The sequence below is a fragment of the Ceratotherium simum genome, chromosome 2, assembly GCF_057802395.1.
Source record: "Ceratotherium simum simum isolate JZ-2026a chromosome 2, ASM5780239v1, whole genome shotgun sequence".
Classification (NCBI taxonomy): domain Eukaryota; kingdom Metazoa; phylum Chordata; class Mammalia; order Perissodactyla; family Rhinocerotidae; genus Ceratotherium; species Ceratotherium simum.
In genome coordinates this window covers 42667352-42683320 of record NC_141901.1, presented here as the reverse complement: position 1 = coordinate 42683320, position 15969 = coordinate 42667352, and the positions used below count along the sequence as shown (strand labels likewise).

At 43.8% G+C, this 15969-nt stretch overlaps 2 protein-coding genes and 1 non-coding gene across 4 annotated transcripts; 2 read left to right on the top strand and 1 right to left on the bottom strand.

Moving 5' to 3' along the window:
- Window positions 1–1662: 1662 nt before the first annotated feature.
- Window positions 1663–5028, top strand: SNAPIN (SNAP associated protein). 2 transcript variants are annotated; one of them, XM_087443010.1, is made up of 4 exons: window positions 1663–1869; window positions 2230–2276; window positions 2535–2653; window positions 4960–5028. In XM_087443010.1, the coding sequence occupies exons 1-4, from the start codon at window positions 1727–1729 to the stop codon at window positions 5026–5028; spliced, it is 378 nt and encodes a 125-aa protein (XP_087299136.1). In that variant the 5' UTR covers window positions 1663–1726. The 2 variants fall into 2 exon arrangements, with proteins under 2 accessions (XP_087299136.1, XP_004436123.1); XM_004436066.3 differs by lacking the exon at window positions 4960–5028 and adding an exon at window positions 2989–3615 and having other exon boundaries at window positions 1666–1869.
- ILF2 (interleukin enhancer binding factor 2) lies at window positions 4039–10683 on the bottom strand. Its single transcript, XM_004436067.3, has 14 exons — window positions 10553–10683; window positions 9796–9855; window positions 9540–9582; window positions 8957–9061; window positions 8223–8300; window positions 7776–7878; window positions 7218–7283; window positions 6779–6895; window positions 6218–6296; window positions 5877–5964; window positions 5200–5261; window positions 5009–5123; window positions 4713–4803; window positions 4039–4563 (listed from the first exon to the last, which is right to left on the bottom strand). Exons 1-14 carry the CDS (start codon window positions 10555–10557, stop codon window positions 4403–4405), a joined length of 1173 nt encoding a protein of 390 aa, XP_004436124.1. The 5' UTR covers window positions 10558–10683; the 3' UTR covers window positions 4039–4402.
- A 212-nt stretch (window positions 10684–10895) lies between these two features.
- On the top strand, window positions 10896–10967 carry TRNAM-CAU (transfer RNA methionine (anticodon CAU)). Its single transcript has one exon. It is a non-coding gene; the product is annotated as a tRNA-Met (tRNA).
- Window positions 10968–15969: the final 5002 nt, after the last annotated feature.

Sequence of the window (15969 nt, the reverse complement as noted above, 5' to 3'; positions counted from 1 at the left end):
GAAAATACAGAAACACACAGGTTTTCAAAATTCTTTTTACTGTGGCAAAATAAACATAAAATTTACTTGAACTTTTTTTTTTTTTTTTGTGAGGAAGATTAGCCCTGAGCTAACATCCGTGCTAATCCTCCTCTTTTTGCTGAGGAAGACCGGCTCTGAGCTAACATCTATTGCCAATCCTCCTCTTTTTTTTCTCCCCAAAGCCCCAGTAGATAGTTGTATGTCATAGTTGCACATCCTTCTAGTTGCTGTATGTGGGACACGGCCTCAGCATGGCCAGAGAAGCGGTGCATCAGTGCTTGCCCGGGATCTGAACCCGGGCCGCCAGTAGGGGAGTATGTGCATTTAACCGCTAAGCCACGGGGCCAGCCCCCACTTGAACCATTTTTAAGTGTACAGTTCAGTGGCATTAAGTAAATTCACATTACTGTGTAACCATCACCACTATTCATCTCTAGAACTTTTTTATCATCCCATGTTGAAACTCTGTACCCATTAAACACTACCTCTCCATTCCCCCACTCCCACCCTGCTCCTGACAACACTGTTCTGATAAAGAGATAAAAGAACATTTATCTCCATGAATTTGACTGTTCTAGGTGCCTCATATGAGTGGAATCATAAAATATTTGTCCTTTTGTGTTTGGCTTATTTCACTTAGCATAATGTCTTGTATGGGAGGAAGAAATACTCCTCTACCCTCCAGGTTCTTCTGGCTGGTCTAAGAATTAAATCAATATGAGACAGAGTAACAGGAGAAAAATCAAACAAATTTAATAACATGTACACATGGGAGAAACCCAAGAAAACTGAGTAACTCACCAAAATGGCCGAAGCACCCACATTAAATATCATCTTCAGCTAAAGACAAAGGTGGATGTTGTGGGTAGTGGTTTGAGACCTCAAAGGTGAGGAAAGCAATTCACATGGAGATGGATGGAAAAGCAAATGTTTGGTAAACAAATGTTTGTTGGGCCTTTATAGACAACCGAGACCAGAGAGTGAGAGAACTTTGATAAAAATGGGCCTTGCTTTGATAAAAATGGGTCTTGCAAGGTGCCTTCCTGTCTACCATCTCTATAGTTATCTATGGTGATATCTCCTTCCCCGGGACAGCCTTTCTATGTTAAATTCTTTCAGGTAGTTATGAGGAAGGTAGAAGTTTCTTTCTGAGTCTTTTGTTCTTAAAAATAATCAAGCCAAAGAGACACATTTTGGGGTCGCATACTGTAGCATCCATATTGTAGCATGTATCAGAATTTCATTCCTTAAGGTTGAATAATATTCATATGCAGTTTCACGCACACTTTAGTGCCATTAAAAATACACTCAAATTTAGAAATATAAAACTATATGAATATAATCTGGTTTTCTCATAAAGTTAACATGGGAAGGCTATGGACAACTGGCGATATAAGTATTTATTTTTCACCTTCCGAGAAAACAAAAAGTACCCACCCCCCAAAATGGTTCCTTTCCTCAGCTCCTGAAGTCTGGAGATTTTCAAAATTCGCCGCTTCAAGGACTATAAAGAACTACAACTCCCGGCAGCTCTAGGGCCCGAACCTTCTCCCCGCCCTGCCCGCTCCAGCGACTCCATTTCCCAGAAATCCCAGTGCCTGCGTCAGAGCCCGCACTTCCCGGGCGCCCCCTCGCGGCGCGCTTCAGCAGGGCTTCAGTTCCCGGCGGCCCTCGCGGCAGGTTCCGGGCGTAAAGGCGCTTCGCGATGGCGGGGGCTGGTTCTGCCGCTGTGTCGGGGGCAGGGACCCCGGTGGCGGGGCCTGCAGGCCGAGATATCTTCGCCGAGGGGCTCCTCGAGTTCCTGCGACCGGCTGTGCAGCAGCTCGACTCTCACGTCCACGCCGTCAGGTGCCGGGGAGGGAAGGCCTGGGCGGGGCCTCTCCTCGATTTGGCTTTGTAGGGGCGGGGTTAAGAAAGGGCGGGGCCAAGATCAGCCGGCTTCAGGCGGGAACTGATTGGAGGCAGGGCAGAACGGCGGAAGGCTGCAGGTAGGGGGTTGAGGCTGGCTACTCCCAGGACTTGGGAAACACTTTTTTTTTTTTTTTTTTTACAGTCCAGAGGTCTTTTATTTTTTTTCACCTGTCATGCCATGAATTCATAGGGAATGGGTTCCAGCAGCTCAGGCTCCTTTCCATTGGTTCTCACAAAGTCGGCGAATAGGTTTCTTGAGTTCCATTAACTGTCTGTAGGCCTTGTACATTTTTGCAGAGAGAGCCAGGTAGAGCTCCGGGAACAAATTGACAACCTAGCTACCGGTGAGTAAACAACCCTGAATATCTGGAATCCACCAAGTCACTTTCAGCACCTTATGTTTTGCCAGCCTCTGGGCTGGGGTTCTGTCACTTGCTTTCAGGACATCAGGGCTGCCAACAGACTCCTCCTTTATTAAGTTTTTAGTGACTGTGGCCCATGTGGGTCCAAGAGTGTCTTCCATCCCATTTACTAGTCTGCTTTTCCTAAGGACAAGAAATGAGCCATTAGGTGTTAGTTGCACCTTTCTTTCATCCCCCCAGAACTGTGCCGTATCAATGAGGATCAGAAAGTGGCCCTGGATCTTGACCCCTATGTGAAGAAGCTACTTAATGCCCGGCGACGAGTTGTCTTGGTTAACAACATTCTACAGAATGCCCAGGTAAAAGAATTTCCTACCAACAGTGATTCTTTGTTCTGCTTTTTAAGTCCTCAGGGTATTCTCCAATTTTCCAGGGATGTCGCAAGTCCCCAACACAAAGTCACCATAATTTTTAGTCTTTAGGGAAAGAGTTGTCAACTGAGCTAGTGTCAGCCGTAATAGAACTCGCTGTTCTTATTCTCATTACCCAGTTGCTATCATTTACATTCTTATATACCTTAGAAAACTTACCTTGAGATGGAGCAAGCCTAAGGTATTTCCCAGCACCTAGTTGACAGTGAGTTCTAATGCCTTTCACAGAACAGTTTAATTAGATTCCAAATCTTGTCTTGTAGGAACGGCTGAGGCGGCTAAACCACAGTGTTGCCAAGGAAACAGCCCGCAGGAGGGCGATGCTGGATTCAGGAGTTTACCCCCCTGGTTCCCCAAGCAAGTAACAGGCCAGAAGATGGGCCCATGGCCTTAGAATAGCACAAGTAATATTCCCCAGCTGCCTTGTTTCCTCCAGGACTCACTTAAACCTTGGGACATCAAAAAGGCAGCCCTGTGGCTTGTGTTTGAAGCACTTAAGTCTGACCCATTTATGTGGGGCCCCAAAGGAGCCTGTGTACAGCAGGACTCAGGATCTCAAAGGATTTCTTATGGCTCTTGCTTCCTTCCAAGAATGAGCTGAGGCCTCTACATTTGATTTTTTTTTAAAGCTTCATATTCAAGGCCCACCTCCTCTACTTTCTTGAAGCCTAGTTAACCAGGGAGGGGTTTGCTCTGTTACATGTGTGGTTGTTGAGGGCCTGGGCAGCACTTCCGCTACCTGTGACTCCTTGTTTCCCTTTGTTTACACTGAAGATTTGAGAGGGCAAAGTCAAGGTGAATGACCCATCTACCCTCTTGTTGATTGCACTTGCTTGAATACAGTAGCAGTGTTGCTAGAACCATTTAATTCAATAAATGCTTAAACAGTATTCTAGTTTACTCTGGTATATGGAAAGGTTCCAAGAGTCTTTGTACTTTATTTTTTGAGGAAGATCAGCCCTAAGCTAACATCCATGCCAATCCTCCTCTTTTCGCTGGGGAAGACTGGCCCTGGGCTAACATCTGTGCCTATCTTCCTCCACTTTATATGGGATGCCGCCACAGCATGGCCTAACAAGCGGTGCCTCGGTGCGCACCCAGGATCCGAACCCAGGCTGCCAGCAGCAGAGCATGTGCACTTAACCGCTACACCACGAGGGCCAACCCCAGTACTTTAATAATTTAAATACAGCTTCAAATTGTGATCTAGTGTTTACAATGAAGACTCAAGTATCATTTTCAATGAAGGGTATAGAAAGAAAAAGGAAGCAAAAAAAGGTTGTCAGGTGCCAAGGAAAAACAAGACCAAGAGCCCTACTAGGAAGTACTTTAATCATTTTTCTCAGAAAAAAAATTTACAGACAGTAACAGTTCACAACATTTCAACAACAAAGTACTGGTTGAGAGAGGTTTCTAGGAGCTGGGGATTCTAGAGTATTAGGAAGAAAAGTTGGTATCCTGCTTCACTATAGATGGCACAGGTCATAAACGGGAAACTTCTGGCTACTGAGTCAGTATCAGAACCCCTGGAATGACACTTCCTTCTATAGAATTTATCTTTGTTTTCCTTCCTGTCTCCCCTATCCTTTAGAAATGCCACCATATAAAGCCCAGTAGCAGTTAGCTTAGGCTCTAGTCTTTCCCTTGGGTAAGAAACGAGGTGAAGAGAAGGGAAGGTCACTCCTGAGTCTCCATGCTTTCCTCTTCTTCTCCTTGAGGTGGTTCTTCTGTATTTTCCTCCTCTTCCTCTCCTTCCTTCTTCTCTGGTGGCTTCTCATATGCCTTTTCTGAAGGTGTCACTATCACTCCATCCCAGGTAGATATTTCAGAAGCAAGATCTAGAAGAGAAAAAAAGGTGATTTCAGGCAAGTAGCCGAGCATACAAGTCATCTACATGGCAGAAATATTCAGACTTCTGAGTAGTAGAGAGATTCTTTGTAGACCACGGAGTACCATAAAGAACCCTTGACCCTCAGTGGTCACTCACAGCTGGCATCACCCTCCTGGCCAAGGATCTTCCTAAAGCCACCATGTGAGAGGATTCGGACCAGAGTCTGAGCTGTGTAGCAGACCATGTCCTGAAGGAGAGCAAAGGGAGGGTAAATTAGCAAGGAGAACCAAAGTACCTTATTTGACTAACATTCTCATAAAAACAGAGATGAAGAGAACTTTTAATTTTAAAACCAAAGTCTGTGAGAACCCTCAAATCCCTGACCCTTTTGCCTTCTGACCAGGAGAATTCAAGAGTGGGGCACAACAGACCATTCCAGAGCTGTCCAATACCTGCTGTTCCAGAGTCATGACTGTGTGTACTCTGAAGTTGCCACTCTCACAGGGGTCAGTGATACCCACTGACCCTGGAAGGAAGAGTCCTGCAGCCAGAATCTGCAAGCAACGCCTGAAACACACGGAGGTATTAAAAGAACACACAAGACAGCTTACATCCAGCCCCAAACCCAAAAAAGCAGCTATACCTGTATGCCACATTTAGGGCCAAAGGCTGTCTGGTAGGGTTGTTCATCACAGCATAGTGCCCCTGTAAAATAATAAATCTGGTGGGTGTGCCATAAAAGTGTCAATTCTATCTTCAAACTAAAACTTTAAACCATCATGAGGAAAACTGGTTATTAAGGTCTAGCAAAAATCTTCAGGTTCAGAAGCAACCCTGAAATGACTGCTCATTCAGTAATTTCTCTCCATTAATAACATTAATGAAATTACAGCAGTAATGAAAAAGACCAAGGAGCAGTAATAACTACTCAATTTAATTGAATACAGTCATGCGCCACATAACGACATTTTGATCAGCCACAGACAGCATATACGACAGTGGTCCCATAAGATTAGTACTATATAGCCTAGGTGTATAGTAGGCTGTACCATCTAGGTTTGTCTAAGTACACTGTATGACGTTCACACAACTACAAAATCGCCTAACGACACATTTCTCAGAACATATCCCCGTTGTTAAGTGACCCGTGACTTTACTCCAAAAACCCAATGAAGTAATAAATGTTGAATCTTTATTGGATTACTTGTCCACCAGTGAGATTTCTTTTAAGCTGCACCAAATTACAGATTCTGGTAGGTTTCAGAGTAACTACTATTAAATAGGGATGAACAGGAACTCCAACTGCCCCTCTTTACTTACAAGTAGGTCGAGGATCCAGGGTGTGAGGGGCTCAAAGCCAGGAAAACGAATCCTCAGGTCCTTCAGCAGTCTGATGAGAACCTTAACTCTGAAGGTAAGAGAGACTCAGGGATTAAAAGTAATAAGGATCATGTACTCTCACACTTGAAGTAAAGAGCTGAAGCTATTTCCAGAACTTCACATCCTCTTCTTTCTCTCAATCCAAATTTGCTTATTTAAGGTAAAAATCAAAATCCAGACAGAAGATCATAGCTGAAAAAGTTCTGTCAGACGAAGTATGGGGTATCCTGCTATTCACTGTAGAGGGTTAGGTTATCTTAAATAGTGAGGGAGGGACTTACGTGGACTGAGAAGCATTTTCCTCAAACCAGCGGGCATGACGGATGGCTGCTAAGGCACTCTGCAACACCTTGATATCCACTAGAAGACAAGCATGACAGGACAAGATGACACGTTCCTATTAGTAAGCAAGCAATTCAATCCCATTGCCATAGTCCAAGAACTTGGAAAGAGGACAGGTTAACTTAGTAATTCCTTAAACTATCCCATGTTCCTCAGATCAGTTAGTCACTTGTCCCCAAATCACTATTCCTCCCCCAAACCAAATCTGGAAGCATGCGAGAGCCATGATTTTCTCTCAAAGCATACCCCCTCCATAAATATTTCCTCAGTCCTTTTTCTTAAGCCCTCATACTGCTTTCCTGGCCATCCTGTCTGACAGTCACTAGCAAGGTGGTAAAACTATCTCCAAATTACAGAGGGAGACAGCAAAGTCTGGAGGTAAACATAGGTCCCAGAGGTTTCATGTGGAACAGCAATAAGCTAAGTAAATGCAACAGTAACTTTATACCATGTTTTGACTTTCCCCTAAACTTCCCAGCAATGGAAAAAAAAACACTAACAGTGGAGTTCTGGATCCAGTTTTCGGAGATTGGGTGGCACTGTTGTAATGAGAATCTTCACTGTAGCATCAGAAGAACTGATCTCAAAGCCAGTTTCATTGGTCAGCATGGTCAAAACTGAAAGAAAAGAAAAACTAGAAGCTATAATGCTCACATTTCCATTAGATTACCAAAGGTAAATCCAGGATGGGGGTGGGAGTGGGGGAACAGATACGTTTTTAAAAACAGCAAGAGTCCAGAATTAGGATTTAGAGTACAGTTTTTAAAAGTAAGGGAGATCAACTGGATTTTGAACACTGGAGATCTGTGCAAAAACTTCAACATAAAACTCTGCATTCACTCTTTCTTCTAGCCAGACCTGACTTTATTAAAAGTGTACTTTTAATTATAAAACAGGCTGCTATGACCACTAAATACATGTTCAGCAACACACTCAAACCTTCAGAAGGATCCTGTGCTCTTAGGCTTTCCACAACTTTGTTCCCTAGGGCAGCAACAGCTTCCACTAGATTGAGAGAAAAGGAGATAATGAACATTGTAATTATTTACGTAGATGTTCTATACATCTCTAAGCTACTTTACACTCTGATTTCTGCCCCATGTTCAAGGCTGGAACAAGGGCAAGCAACAGAATCCACACTTTTACAAGTGGATGCTAATGCCTGGACAGAAAAATTGGCTCAGGAAACAGGACAGGACACCTCCTCCTGTACCCACCCGCTTTTTCTACAGTAGGGCTTCTAACCAGTGGCACTAATGCCATTGGGGGCTGGATAATTCTTTTGGGGGGCTGGGGGATAGGATCTGTCCTGTGCACTGGAGGATGCTTAGCAGCATCCCTGGCCTCTACCCACTTGATGCCAGTAGCCCAAAAATGTCTCCAGACACTGCCAAATGTCCCCTGGGGTGCAAAAGAGAAGAAATTTGGGCTTTAAACATCCCTATGCTTCAAACCCAATTGCTATGTTCTCCCGTGGGCAGAAAGAGGTACACTCACATGTTGGCAGAATCTTTAGGATTACCACTAGGTCGGCTACATTGTGTCCTGTAGTCATTGTTCCTTTTTTATATGATCCGACCTGTCGGACTTCTTCAATTTGCTATTGGAAAAGGGATTTCAGGAAAAAAAATTAGAAGTGAAAAGACTGCCTCTCAGAACTCAATTACAACATAGCTTCTTGTGACCCAGATTTGAAGTAGCAGAGGTCAAGTGATATCCCCCAAACAACCACACGAAAAGCCTGATACATCACGGCTAGCTGATAACAACGATATAAGTCTTGTCCCCATAATCAGTACTATAAAGGAATTCCAGTGTAGTTTCCCATTTTCAGCTTGGCTTTGTATAATAGGCAACCAAAGAATTAAGAGACAGGAGCCAAGGAAACTTCCACACTAGCAAGGCTGCCCTTTCCTAGGACTAAATAAATCATCAAAAACTCACCACTTCAAATGTCCCTGGAGCCACAATCAAATTATCAATCACATTGTTTATTTTTGTCACCAAAGAAAGGATAGAAGCCTGAAAAACAGCAGGAAACAAAAATAACCTAAGTTGAAAAATTACGAGCAACTTCTCAGAATTTGAATATTTTCCCCTAATCCCTTCCATACAAGCGGAATCAATACTGATATAGGGCTTTGAAAAAACTCTGACCCTTCTGGCCTTGAATATGTCATAAAAGAACAAGTTTTTGATCCCAAAGATAGATTCCTCAATAAAAATATGAATGCATATGTAACCTGTTTATATATTCATCTGGCAGTCTCCCTCCACTCACAATGAGAAATAAGAACAATTCAACCCACCGTGGAGTTAGGCTCTGATAACAGTAACCTAACCTCACCAGCAGTTATTCACTTCTCTAGCTTGCTTTCTTTCTTTTTTTTTGGTGAGGAAGATGATTAGCCCTGAGCTAACATCTGTTGCCACTCCTCCTTTTTGCTGAGGAAGATCAGCCCTGGGCTAAGATCAGCGTCCATCCTCCTCTACTTTATATGTAGGATGCCTGCCATAGCATGGCTTGATAAGTGGTGCATAGGTCAGGGCCGGGGATCCAAACCTGCAAACCCTGGGCCACTGAAGTGGAGCACACAAACCTAACCACTACACCACCATGCTGGCCCCTTCCCTAGCATTCTTAGTGAAATCTCAGGAAGGAAGCCAAAAGAATATACCTGTTCAGCAGAATTAGGAGCAAGGTCCTGATTCCTCTTCAGCAAGGCTTCGCTGAAGGAAGTTTCATCAGGCGCTGGCTTGACCCGGGGGAAGGCCATTTCACACTAAATCAGAAGTAAATAATTATATACTATTTACCAAAAGTAATATACAGGGAAGATTGTTTTTTTCGGTTGCCGCAACAGAAAAAACTGAAAATAGAAAATTCTACAACACCTGTCTACTCAAGATGTTCAAACAAGGATGTAAGCTAGAAGGAACAGCCATAATTTAAGCTCTCACTACCTTTATATTAACAGATAAGCCAGAGATACAATTAATTATTCAGAACAAAGATTACAATCACCTTACTGCCAACAGTAGCCAAGGAATTATCTTCCCCACCCTCCTTACACTGTGTTTGTACTTAAAGCAACACACAGCTGACTCAAAACCCCAGCTCCACTCACTCATCCCTTTTCCTACTCCAGCCACTATTCGACTTCATTGACAGGGAGATGCTGGGCTCCAGGAAACTACAAGTGAAACAGTGTCCAGGCTCCATTTCTATGTCTATAGGTGAACAGGGGCCAAGATACTCACCAAATAGAAATCAAATGGGATATGTGGCACAAAGGGCCTGAACCTAAAACAAGAAAAATCCAAATTATTCACCACAGAAATCAAGTGACTTAGCCTAATGGGGCCAAACTCATTTAGCAGGAGAGGATGAAAAGAAACGTTTCTAAACCACAGCTGGATCTCACAAAAGCAGGTAGCATCAGTCCACTCCAAACTCCTATTTAGATGACTGAAGTGTAAATTAACCAGTGCAGAGATGCTAAAAACTGGCACTCACCCTCCTCCTGGGCCGCCTCTGGAACCAAAGCGACCACCACGACCTCGGCCTCTGTCACCCCTAGAAATGCATAAATAGATTTTAACCTGTTTTGACCTGTTGAAGGCATCTCCACCATACCGGTGAAATCACTTCAAGTTAGCCTGCCTCCACCGCTCCGAAATTCCCTTTGGAAGCCAAGAGACCCCATTCCCACCTACGCTTCTCCCCATTCCAAATGCTCAGCCTCACCCCCAGGACCTCCTCATTCTGGATAATTTAGTCACAACTCCACCCAAACATAATGACGGGCTCAAACACTGAACCCCTACAAGAAATACCCCATGACCCCTGGAAGACGCCAATCCTAATACCTGAGGCACTAAAGTGAGTGCTCATTTATTATTAACGTAGTAAAACATTTAGCGGGCATTTCCTATGTCAAGCACTTGGCATAGAATGAATGAGGCACGTTCCAGACTTCCCAGCCTAGATGGGGGTGCTTCTCCTGGGACCCGAGGACACCCCTCATCCAGACCCCTCCAAAACCGAGGGGCCGACCGCCTGCCCGCTCCTGCGCCCCACCCCCAGCCCGGGCCCAAGTTTCCCCGCCCCTGCAGCCTGCGACCTCCCCTACTCTCCCAGACGAGGCCTTTTCGGTGTTAGGGCAGCCCCCAGACACGTGGCCCTTTCAGGTCCTCCGACTCCTTTCGGCCCACCTTCCCAAAGTTTTCGGTCGAATACCCGACACCATTCTACAGCACCCCAGTGCCTTTACCTCATGGCGCCCTAAAACCCGAACAATGGAGGCCACACCAACCGCCCCTTTCCTCGGAGGAAGAGAGAAATGGAGAGGCGGCTTGCCGGCGTGTCCCAACAAACTCCGGCGCGATTGGCTCCCGCCTTACCCCGCCGCTTATGCCTATTGGTCTACAATGGCAAACTGGCTTATGAACCAATAAAAAATGCTGACTGTGTCAGGATCTAGCCAATAAGAACAGACTTAACAAAAATGAGCATTTTTATTCAACCAGACACTAGACGGCGCTGTGTAAAGAAGGCAGGGCGGCTAACGCGCTAAAAACTTTCTATAGAAACCATGAGACAGTTTCTCCCCAGCTAGCAGAGTGGCGCAGCGGAAGCGTGCTGGGCCCATAACCCAGAGGTCGATGGATCGAAACCATCCTCTGCTACAGGCGTGTGCTTCTTCTTTTCAGTTTAAATTTTCTCGGTAAATGTAAATGCCATCCTTTTACTTTTTCCTCCGTCAAAAATGCAGCGTTTAGAAGCTGTTTTTGCCATCAGCATGTGAAATAGGGGAATAGGAAGAGACTTTAAACAACAATAAACACTACGTCTGGGTGTAGTTCACAGAAGGCTAGAAACTCGAGGCAGGAGAAGCGGATTTGAGAAAAGGAGGAAGTATATTGATGGAATCAGAGGGGGAAAACACTGATGGCGACGGACTAGAAGGGAAACCGAGGCAGCCGTTAGAAAGAGAGCTCAGAAAACGAGAGCAAAAGAAGTGGCAAGGAAAGAAGGACGCGGCCCACCCATTATTGCCTGATTTCCCCCCAATTTGTCTTCTTTCCTCACTCCACAAACTCTCTGGCGTATTTTACCCTTATATGAGGTTTCACCAGCCACGTATACGGATATACTGTATTTGCATTTAAATCAATCATATTACTATGTGCTTTTCGTTTCTTCTGTAATCCTTCTTCTCCTTCTAGGCTTCTTTTGCATTGGTTAATATTTATTATTCCTTCCCCGCCTCTGTTAATTGGAAGTTACGCACTTTTTCTACTCTTCTAGAGGTTACTCTAAAAATTACAACATGCGTCCTTGACTTAGCAAAATCTAATTTTTGGTAACATTTTTACCCTCCTGGTGAAAATGCAGAAATAATTTAATTCCATTTACCACCGTCACTCCCTCCAGAATTATATACTATTGCTGTTGTGTAATTCTTTTAAGTATTTTATTGATGTATAATTTACTACAGCAAAATGCACAGATTTTAAGTCTACATCTCCATAAATTTTGAGTAATGTATTCTGTCCGTGTAACCACCACCCAGATTAAGATAAAGAACATTTTTATCACCTCAGAAACTTCGCTCATACCCCTTTGCCCTGCCCCCAAGGCAATCACTATTCTAGTTTCCATTATCATAGATTAGTTTTGTCTGTTCTTGAATGTCACACAAATGGACTCACACTGTATGTACTCTTTTTTATCTAGCTTCTTTTGCTTGACACGTTTCAAGATTCTCGCATGTTCTTGCATTCATCAGCAATTTGTTCCTTTTTATTTATGAGTAGCATTCTATTGCATAAATATACCACAGTTTGTTTATCCATTCTCCTGTTGATGAACTCAGGACCTCCAACTGGCTGAGACACACAGAAAACATTTGGGTTGTTTCCAGTTTGGTGCCATTATGAATAAACCTGCTAGGAACAGTTTTGTACAAGATTCTTGTGGTCAGATGCACTCATTTCTCTTGGGTAGGCGTAGCTGTATACGTGTGCAGAATTTAAATTCTGTAAATACTTTCAATCTCACAAGACATTAATGCTTATTACCTAAATTAGTGGTCATTTAGATTTACAATCTGTGTGTGTGTGTGTGTGTGTGTGTGTGTGTGTGTGTGAGGAAGATCAGCCCTGAGCTAACATCCATGCCAATCCTGCTCTTTTTGCTGAGGAAGACCAGCCCTGAGCTAACATCCGGCCCTTCTTCCCCTACTTTATATGGGACGCCTCCACAGCATGGCTCGACAAGCGTGCATCCCTGCGCACCAGCGATCCAAACCCAGCCGCCAGCAGCAGAGTGCGCACACTTAACCACTACCCCACGGGGCGGGCCCCCTACATTCACAATTTTTAATGTTCTTTATTTCTTCCTGCACGTCCAACCATTCATCTGGAATAATATTCCTTCTGCTTGAGAATTCGTGCCCCTCTGCTGGTGGCTAACTTTCTCCATTTCAGTTTGTCTGAATACCTCTTTATTTCACCTTTGTTTTTGAAGGACATTTTCTCCAGATATGGAATTCTAGATTGGAAGTTATTCTCTTCCAGCAAGTTTACAATATTATTTCACTTTCTATGGCTTCCATTTTTGCTCTGAAAAAAAAAGTTCTCTAGCAATCTAATGGTTGCTCCTTTGAAGGTAATCAATCCTCTTTTTACTGTTTTAAAGATTTCATCTTTGATTTAATTTCCTGTGATTTCACTCTGATGGGTCCAGATATGGATTTTTTTTTAAATCTTACTTGGTTTGTTGAACTTCCTGAATCTGTGGCTTGATGTATTTCATCTATTTTTAAAGTTTCTCAGTTATTGTCTCTTCAAATATTGCGTCTAGTCTTTTATTTTCCTCCTTCCTGGGCTCTAAATAAATGTGTGTCAGACTTTCTCACAGTATCCTCCATGACCCTAACCCTCTCTTTTATGTTTTTCACTCCTTTTTATTCATGCTTCATTCTGGGTAGTGTCTTCTGTCCTTTCTTCCAATTCATTACTTGCTCCTAAGTCAAGTCTAACTTGCTATTAAACCCATCGATTGGTTCTTAATTTTGGTTTTGAATGTTTTGGGTCCTCATGTTCTATTTACTTCTGATTTACCCTACTCCTAGGTTTCTAGGAGTGCAGCCTTTCAGGATTCTAATGAAAAACAGGAAGGCAGTTTACCAGGTTTTCATCTTTTTTTTTTTTTTTTTGGTGAGGGAGATCAGCCCTGAGCTAACATCCATGCTAATCCTCCTCTTTTTGCTGAGGAGGACCAGCTCTGAGCTAACATCTATTGCCAATCTTCCTCCTTTTTTTCTTCCCCAAAGCCCCAGTAGTTAGTTGTATGTCATAGTTGCACATCCTTCTAGTTGCTGTATGTGGGATGTGGCCTCAGCACGGCCGGAGAAGCAGTGCTTCGGTGTGCGCCCAGACTGTACCCGGACCACCAGTAGCGGAGCACGCGCGCCCAACCGCTAAGCCACGGGGCCGGCCCAAACCAGGTTCTCATCTTTGGGGAAGTTTGGATTCCAATTTGTGTCTCATTTGCACCACACAGCCTATTTTCTGCCACCAATTCGGATCAGCAAATGACCCCAGGGTAAAAGCAGTCCTACTGCTGTCTCATCTCTCTGCTTTCCTGTCCTTTCATGCTCTCACACCAATAATTTCTCAGTCTTATTAGTTCTTTGATTTTTTAAAGTATTTCATCCAACATTTTTAGATGTCTTCAGCTTGAGGATTGGACAAATTATTTAGTCCACCATTGTTGAAAGAGGAGCTCAACTACTAAATTCGATTTCTAGTCTAGTTTCTCCCGAGCTCCAACTCCACTAATCCAATGGCCTATTGGACACCTCCACTTGGGTATCTACAGGTGCCTCAAACCATCTAAACTAAAATTATCATCCCCCCAAAATTTGCTTCTTCAGCTTCTCAACCAATGGGTCAATGTCACCTAGACTTCAGTTACTTGTATACTGTCTCTCTTCCTGAAGTCCAAATGATTTTACTTCCAAAACATCTCCCTATAGTCAACAATACTGTACTATGCATTAAAAAATTTGTTGAGGTTAGATCCCATGTTAAGTGTTCTTAGCACACACACAACATATACACAAAAGGACACAAGGAAACTTCTGGGGGTGATGGATATATTTATTACCTTGATATTGTGGTGATGGTTTCATGGGTATAAGCATATATCCAAATTCATCAAATTGTAGACATTAAATATGTACAGTTTATGGTATATCAATTATACCTCAATAAAACTGTGTTTTAGTCTCCCAATCTCCCATCTACATCTATAGCCTCTGGAGCCCCCCTTACAGGACAAAGACATTATGCCTGTCACACAAAAGCTTGCATGATCTGCCCTCTGCTGCACTTCCTTGCCTCTCCTCCTCAATCATTCCTACGTGCACACACCTTACATCCTAGATGGGAGTTGAAAACATAAACTACTGTAGCCAGTAATGCAAGTGAGTGAACAGGGTGGATAGGCACTGTGGTGAACTGGACTCATCTCAAGGAGATAATGGATACTTCCAGCTGATTGTACATGGAGAGATGCAGGAATTATATTACCTGCTCTCCAATATTTCAAGACAAGTCAGAAATCCAAATATTCATGTGCCATCTGCTGATTTTTAAGTGTGGGCAATTAAATCAAATATATATAGAAAGAATGCAGGCCAAATAAAATAGGCCTGCCATCTGAAGTTGGTCCGTGGGCTACCGTTTGCTCTAGACCATAAGAATATTCCAAATTCTCCTAAAATTCCATATATAAGAAACATACTTCAGTATTCTGCTCTCTCTGCACAGAATACTTTTCTAATCTTTCTATCTTTGTTGAATTAGTTCTCTTTGGAGATTTTTGTAGCCCCAATGGCGGCGGAATAGACCTCATCTGGGCCTCTTAGCAATTTATCCCTCTCTCTAGTGTAGTACTTAACCGTATTACATTATCACTATTTGTTACAAATAGAGCTCCTCAAAGGTACGGACTATATATGTATATATAGTCATCTTTATGCCCTCAGCATCTAGCCGGTGCTTCATGCATTCTGGGTCTTCTGGAACTGTTTGTTGAACAGAAGTTGACTGAACTTCGTCCCGCTACGCGCAGGTTGGAGTTGGCCGCACAACACTGTCAATGACTCCCTCTGACCATTAGAGGGCAGACTGATTCCACAGGGGTCCGGCCCAGCGGACCAGCCGTCAAGCGCTCCAAAACCCTCTCCCCAATTTACGCCTCCGCTGGTCGTTTCCAACACCATCTCCCACCACCACCACAAACCCCATTTTAACAATCCTCCTCAACACAAAACAAACACACAATCACAATCCAGGAGTGGCCCTGAGGTCACCCCTCTTCCCCCCTACAGCCACCTACACGCTCTCCCTCCCACTTCCTACAAGCATTTGGAACTAAAGAGTTAATTCCGCCCTTACACCTGGTACTTTTTCTCCGCTAATCCGCTCAATCTGGAAGCTGGAGTGGGGAGGGAGTGGGTCCTAGGTGGACTGGGTCACGGGGACTCCGGGCTCACCTACTTTAACGCCTTTTTCAGAAACCATTACCCTCCCGCCCCACCCTCAGACACACACATCCACACACTCACACTTTTTCCTGCCAGGATCCCAAACCAGCACATCTTTTTCTGTTCCCCAG